Consider the following 7,575-nt stretch of genomic DNA (forward strand, 5'->3'; position numbering starts at 1 on the left):
ACTGAGCTATCTAGGCTCCCCTATTTATTTGTTTTTAAAGGGGCTCAAACTCACAACCCTGAGATCAAGAGTTACATGCTCTACTGACTGAGCCAGCCAGGTACCCCAGTAACTCATTCTTTTTGATAAGAAAAATATTTGTTTATTGTAGAGAAATGTAAAAATGCAGAAAAACACAAAAAGGAAAACTAATTACTCTATTTGGTATTACATGATAGCAAATGTTTTCATATTTTCTTAAGTAAGCTCTATGCCCACTGTGGGGCTTGAGCTCATGACCTGGAGATCAAGAATGGCATGACTTAACTGACCCAGCTAGGTCCCCAGTATTTTCCTGTTTTAAAAAACAAAATTGGGTTATACTGAACATACTGTTTTGTAATTAACTTTTTTCACTTAATAGATCATGTATGTTTTTCATGTTGCTAAGTGTTTCTCCAGAATATTATTTTAATGGTTGATATTCCATTGTGGGGCCATGATTTAACTAGTTTGCTGTACTGTTGAACATTTAAATTTAAAAAAAAATTTTTTAAAGATTTTATTTATTTATTTGACAGAGAGACAGTGAGAGAGGGAACACAAGCAGGGGAAGTGGGAGAGGGAGAAGCAGATCTCTCGTAGAGCAGGGAGCACTACATGGGGCTGGATCCCAGATCCCAGGACCCTGGGATCTTGACCTGAACCAAAGGCAGAGGCTTAACGACTGAGCCACCCAGGCGCTCCTTTAAATTGTTTTCTAATTTAAAATGTTAGGCTTGAGGGTGTTTCCACACTCTTGGTGATCAGTCATTTTACTTGTTTATTCAACATATCTGAAATACCTCATCCCTGCAGGGGTGCTTGGCTTTTGCCCAGAGGGGAGATTCCCAAGGCTGGGATGCTCGAAATTTAGGAGACCAGTTGTTGAGCCCCTAGGGGCTCCCCGCCCAAGATTGCCAGTGGAAGATGTAGAATTGCAAATGAGGAAGGTAGAATCCACAACTTTCCTAGTCTCTTGCCCAGGTCCTCCCTGAGGCATACAGACACCCCAGGAAGCCCAAGTTAAGAGAGCAAACACACTTTGAATATGATTCAAGTTCAAAGGGCTTCCTTGTCCCTCAAGTTTCTTAGGTTGCATTAAAATACCACCTTTTAAATCTGGGAGTATGGATAGTTTTCCTATTGGCCCAGTTCTTGGTTCTCAATTATATTATCTCTCAAACACATATCCAAGGGGGTTGGATACTTCCAGTTTTCCCCTTAGCCTTGTGCATATTTGGAATATACAAGCAGGGTTTCCCATTCTTTTTTTTTTTTTTTTTTTTTTAGATTTTATTTATTTATTTATTTATTTATTTTTAATTTTATTTATTTATTTGAAAGACGGAGATCACAAGTAGGCAGAGAGGCAGGCAGAGAGAGAGAGAGAGGGAAGCAGGCTTCCTGCGGAGCAGGGAGCCCGATGCGGGGCTCGATCCCAGGACCCTGAGATCATGACCCGAGCCAAAGGCAGCAGCCCAAACCACTGAGCCACCCAGGCGCCCCTTTATTTATTTATTTTTCAGAGAGAGAGCATGCACAAGCAGGTAGAGTGGCAGGTGGAGGCAGAGAGAGAAACAGTCCTATGTAGGACTCGATCCCATGACCCTAGGATCATGACCTGAGCCTAAGGCAGCGGCTTAACCCACTGAGCTACTTGGGCGTCCCTCCCATTCCCTTTCTTAAACTAAGGTTTCCAAAGAGAGAAATAAAAGGTCTCAGATGGATGGACATATATCCTAGCATTTATTGCAAAATGAAGTTGAGTTCCCAATCTGGGAAAATAACAAAACAGAGTCATTTGACAGCTCTTTGGGGAAAAAAATCCAGTCTTTGGGCAAGGTGGTGGAGGGACTTATCTAGATAAGTCTAGATACACTGGGATCATCTGCCCACTTACTATGACCATTCTTTTTCCATGGTTACGAAGGCGGTTTCTGATCTGGGAAAATCCTCAGCTTATGTTGGGCCCTGGTTTCCCCAGAGTTTTGTGGGGAGATTGTTTTTTTTTTTTTTTTTTTAAAGTAAGCTCTGTGCCCAATGTGGGGCTTAAACTCACAACCCCAAGAATAAGAGTCACATGCTCTACCAACTGAGCCAGTCAGGCACCCCAAGAACTTTTAAAAAGTGCATACTCAGATGAAAAATCCAATACCCCAAAAAACCTCCCACTAGGGATGTCTATGGTCTCTGCCCCACTTACGTAGGGGTATAAGTGGTACATGTAAGTGGAACATGTAGCTGGTCTTTCTGCAGCTAGCTAGCATCAGGTTGCTCCTTCAGAAGTCCAGACAAAACTCAGCTTTTTGCTTCCATTCCCTCTGAAACTTGACGAGTACTTTGAGGGTCCCTCTGGATAAGATCCCCCCAAACCAAACTCCCCTCTAGCAAGCTGCAGAAGGACAGGTGCAAAGACCAGGAAATAACTTGCAGGAGAGAGGAGATGGGGTCTGCCCACATTAGAAGGCCAGGCTCCAAACTCAACTCTGCCCAGAATGCGCTGGGGGCAGGTTATACCTGGACCTCCATTTCCCTGGAATTGCAGGTATGAAGGGCGCTACAGACCAACTCTGTGATTTTCCAGTTGTTCTCGAATTCACTCTCTCTGAGAAAGCAACATGCTACCGAGTGAGGGAATCTGTGTGGGTGCTGTCAGGCGCTGGCCTTGCGTCCGGACCACGCGTGGCCCGGGGAGCTGGAGCAGTAGTACCTATTCACCACACGCCTGCACTGGTCACACCTGACTGTACAGCACCACTGGAATTTGCAGTTACAGCTGCTGATGGCCTCAGTTCTTCTCTCTTCCACCTGCAGGCCGCACTCGGTACACAAGCGTCCACAGCTGCGCTGCTCCCACCGGGATGCGTTGCGGCTGTTCTGCAGACACTCCCGACCTTCTGTGCCAGAGATGCCCAGGCTGGAATTGCGGGTGCAGTAATCTGGCGACTCCTCTAGAAAGATCAGCTCTGCCTCTGCACTGGGAAGGAAGGCCTCAGCAGGTGCCCAGCGGCCCTCAGCGCTGTTGCCAGCCCTCAGCTGGCGCTTATCCATCTCAATCTTCAGGGCCCGGTCATACTTGGCCTTCAGGTAGTCCCCCATCTCCCGGAAGTCAGCCAGCTGCAGCCAGCAGGTCTGGATGCTGCAGCTCCCGGAGATGCCATGACATTTGCAGGTCCTTTTCATGATGGCTCGCACTGCCTTCAGAGAGAAAGAGAGAGAGGACGACTCTGGGTAAGGAAGATGGAAGGCTAGCAATTAAATGGGATATTTTAGAGCTGTGCTGCTTAACTTTGGAGGAGCATCAGAATTCCCAGGGAGGTCTGTGAAAAACACTATTTCTGGGCCCCACTTCAGATCTTCTCAGTTGGAGTATTTGGGGGGTGTAAAGGCATTGGTTAGGGTAATTTTAAAGTGCCCTTGAGTATTCTTTGGGAAAATTGGGCAAATGTTGAGGAAGTTACAGGAATCAGGAAACCTAAGCTCTAGGCACAACTCCATCACTTGTGTAGCTTGTTTCTCTCTCTCACTGGAATAAGAATGATCAAGAGTACTGTGGAAATTAAAAAAATATGATCTTTGGCACTATTCTTGTCTTCAAGGTAGGGGCTGGTGAGGGTTTGGATTTGTCCTCTCCCAGAGGGAAGGAAGCTCATGCAGTCTGAACCCCTACCCCTAAAGCAATTACTCATGTGTGTAATTGCCTTGAAAACCTCTTCCCTTGCTCTGGTCCAGGTCATGCAGGTATAGGTTCAAAGGGAAATTTTTATGCTCTAAGCTTTAAATCTAACTTGCTTCCAGATTTGAGTTCAGATTATTCCAGAAGTCTTGGGGGAGAATAGACCCTCCAGAGAAGCCTTGATCAGTCCCAATCCCTTGAAGTCCAGACAGATCTTAGGATACAGGTTGGATGATAACCACCTCCCCATTAATTTCCTAGAACACACAATTGAAATGGTTAAAATTTTAAGTCATGAGAGCAAGGCTTTGGTGTACTGTATTATTCTGGGTTCTCAGAAACTTGCCTGTGGAAGGGGCTAAACCACAAAGATGAGTGATAAGATTAAAGTAGAAGATCTGAATTTATGGCCTGGTTCTGATGCTTTTTAGTTCTGTTGCCTTGGCCAAGCCACTTGGCTCAGCCTGAACTGCCTTTGTCATCCAGAGAAGGGGATAGCCATCCCAGTCCTGATAGGTGGTTTAAGGATGACACATGGGTATGAGACAGCTCTTGGTAAGCTGTAAGTTGTAAGTGTTCAGATGTGAGGTTCTTGCCAGTACTGACCCTGATAGTTCACTCACAGACTCCTATACCTACCAGTCTGCCTGCCCTGTTGTTGTGAAGATTCATCAGGGCTCTAGCGTCCTTTCCCTTTTCCAAGCTGTCCACAAAGAGTTTGGAGATCCTTTCCCCAAATTCCACATTATCGCTGCAGCCTCCCCAGATCCAGCCATGACCTCCTGCATGTAAGGAAAGATTAAGTTCTACACATATTTCCCTGCTAAGTTTCAGGAGGAGTCAAGGTTACTTTGGCTAACATAGCTAAACCATCCCCCAAGAGCTCTAGAAGCGTCTAAAGCTGCAGGTGAGACCAGGAAGTAGAGGTGCTCAGAGTGGATGGGTGAGGTCCTTTTCACAAAGACAACTGCCTACCGTTCAGATACTTTCCATCTCCAAGCAATTAGTCTCTACAGGCTCAGTAAGTGTAGGCATACTGAGCCGGGCCTAGGTGATCTTAGAAGTTCATTGTAGCTCAAACATTCTGGAATTCTGCATCATTACCCTACAGTAGTCTTGTAGAGCCATCTCCTCCCTCTTTGATGACAAATCCGAGTCTTCTAGATGGTCTGCAAATAACTGAGTAGCTCTGGATACTCAGTTAGCTTTACGAGGTAACTGGGTTAGCTTTAAGCTCTCTGGTCTTCTCATTCCTAGAGGTCTTGTTGGCTTTAGAGCTCAGTGTTACTTGGTGATCCTAGATTCATGGACCCAGCTCATCTCTTGGAAGTGTATAGGTCCAGGAGCTCCCACCAAGAGGTTGCTGCCAGCCTCTAGGGCTTTGAGGGACCTGTGTGTCCCTTAGCCTTTTCCTGGAAGATCTTAGCCTGTATGTAGCTCTGCCTTCCTCACTTCTTCACCCACATCAGAGAGTACAACTTACCCGTTTTTCCATTTTTCGACTCATCGCAGCCACAGTTTTCAAAATCGCCCATGCTACAGTTCTTGGTGATGGTGTACATGACTCCTGCAGAGCTGATGGCATGAATGAAAGAAGTCTCCCTGGTGGCTTTGGAGAGAAAGAGGGGACTGGAAACTTGGACCCTGATGACCCAAAGGAGAGGCTGTGGAAAAGTAATTGTTTCTCTCCCTTGGTCCCTGCCCCTTTGGGTTTAAGAGGAGGTTCTTCTCTTTGAGAGAACAGTGTATGTCTTTCTAATATCCTTATGTCTTTCAGGCAGACATGACTATCCCCATGGGGATGGGGATGGTAAAATCCACACAGTGATGGGACCAAGGGCACTCTCTTCACCATTTGTATTGGGACCAAGACCTTGCTTTCATGAAATCCTGCCTGGCCTTCTGTTCATTAGCTACTGCTTCTGTGCCTTTGGGCAATGGGGTCTTAGGGCCGTGGAGCTGGCTTAGGAAAGAGAGAAGGGCCTTTTCTTCCTTCTGACATGAATCAGGAACTATGTAATAATCATAATGATCATGACTACCATTTACTGAACTTGTGTCTTACCAAACTCTTTAAAAAACATCATCTCATTTCATTTCCACACACTCCCCATTCTGTCTGCATACCCCATAGGAAGACGCTTCTCTTTATCCACATCTTTACTCTCTTCCCCCTACCTCTTCTCAGGAACCTCTCTATTGTTTGTATATAAACGGCCTTTATGTGAACTACTACATACAATTATAAAGAGCTGCAAGGTGCACACACACACACACACACACACACACACACCCCACATGACCCAGCTCAGTGTGATCTTTCAACTTCTCTGTTGTTGGGATTTTATGACAGCTGGGCAGATGGGAAACTCCTTAGGGGCTGCAAACACAAAGCCCTTGTTTTTATTTCATGCAACTCAGTGCAAGGTAGGTGTATACAAATACACAAATATAGGCCTACATTTAAAAAATAGAGAAATAATTACATTTGTATGGAAATAGTGTTGTTTTCACCTCATTCGACTCTTACAGTACACCTGGTGTACTAAACATAGCTGGCTTTATTGACCCCATGACAAAACTGGGGTTGAGAGAGGATGTAACTCACTCAGGGTTTCACAGTAAGGAAGTGGCAGATGAGCAGATCACTGATAAGTTTTTCATTTCACTGTGCATAGAGATGTCATACATACAACACATACACATACTGTAAGCTCACCTCCATGCACATACACCCCTTTGTGCAGGTGCACAAACTTACCACTTCTCAGCCTGTTGTGCGTGGAGAGCTGGAGAGCATTTTCCGGGCAGTTCCAGCGTTCCCAAGCAAATTGGAACTTACACTCCTCAATGCCACTCTGGGCACCCAGGGCCACGCTGGTCGTGTAGGTCAGGTAGGCCTGGCAAAGGGAAAGGGCTATGAAGGTCAGCCCTGGCTCTGCTCAGTTCTTCTGGGGTTTGGGGGAATAGGCAGGACTCAAATGGGTTAGCTCTCCAGGAAGGAACAATTATGGGTTCCTCTGGGTGGGGGACTTCTGGCCCTGTCTCCCCTCCCCTCTTTTCTTTCCCCCAAAGAGTTCCCTTAGGAACCTGGATGGGTAAAAACAGGAGCCAGAGACCATCCTACCTTGGGACCTGTTATCAGGAAATTGTTCACTGACCTATCAAAAAGAGAAAAAGTGAGGCAGTGGTGAATGGGGATGAGATAATGGGGGTTTCCTCAGTGGGGAGTGGGGAAGGTGGCACAGGGGAAGGACTTACCAGGCAGAGGCACTGAAAGTGGCATAGCATATGCCCACAGCTACCCTGAGCATAAACAGGTCTTCCATGGCCTTGCTCACTCCCAGAGGACCAGGTCCAGCCCAGGGCCAACTCCAGAGAAGTGAGGAGAGGGCAGGATCCTTCTCAGTATTTATGTGGGGGAAATTCTGAATGGCCAAGGGGGAAAAATCAACAGCTCTTCTCATTTGTCCCTTACTGGCAGGGCTGCAGGAGGCCCTGACCCAATGGGGGACCAGGAAGGAAGGACTCAGCCCAAAGCCTCCAAGGAAAGCCCCGCCTCACCCCGCCCCACCAGCCCTTCTTCCCTCCCAGGCTGACAGAGGGGCTGAAGCCTTTCGCTACCCTTGAGGTTTCTTTCCTCTATAAATCAGACTTGTCTCTTCCAGCTCCATGGCTCATTTCTCAGAATCTTGTAGCCTGGAGCAGATGAGGTTCCCAACACTGAGGGTAGGTCAACAATTCCTCAGAGCTACAGTGTCCTCATCTGTCACTGAGACCCTCACTCTCTGTCCTGCCTTCTTCCCCAAGGTGTTAGTAATTATAGGGGAACCCTATTTGGGGCACTCTCTTACTCATTTTACCAAAATAAGTGAATA

At 46.5% G+C, this 7,575-nt stretch overlaps 1 protein-coding gene across 1 annotated transcript; it reads right to left on the minus strand.

The window, feature by feature from the left end:
• Positions 1-2,673: 2,673 nt before the first annotated feature.
• Positions 2,674-7,164, minus strand: WNT8A (Wnt family member 8A; the record flags this gene model as incomplete). Its single annotated transcript, XM_082724276.1, has 6 exons — positions 2,674-3,219; positions 4,337-4,479; positions 5,181-5,306; positions 6,459-6,597; positions 6,825-6,858; positions 6,959-7,164. The coding sequence occupies 6 exons, from the start codon at positions 7,162-7,164 to the stop codon at positions 2,674-2,676; spliced, it is 1,194 nt and encodes a 397-aa protein (XP_082580402.1).
• Between the last annotated feature and the right edge of the window lie 411 nt (positions 7,165-7,575).

This window comes from Mustela nivalis (assembly GCF_964662115.1).
Source record: "Mustela nivalis genome assembly, chromosome: 3".
NCBI classification, from domain to species: domain Eukaryota; kingdom Metazoa; phylum Chordata; class Mammalia; order Carnivora; family Mustelidae; genus Mustela; species Mustela nivalis.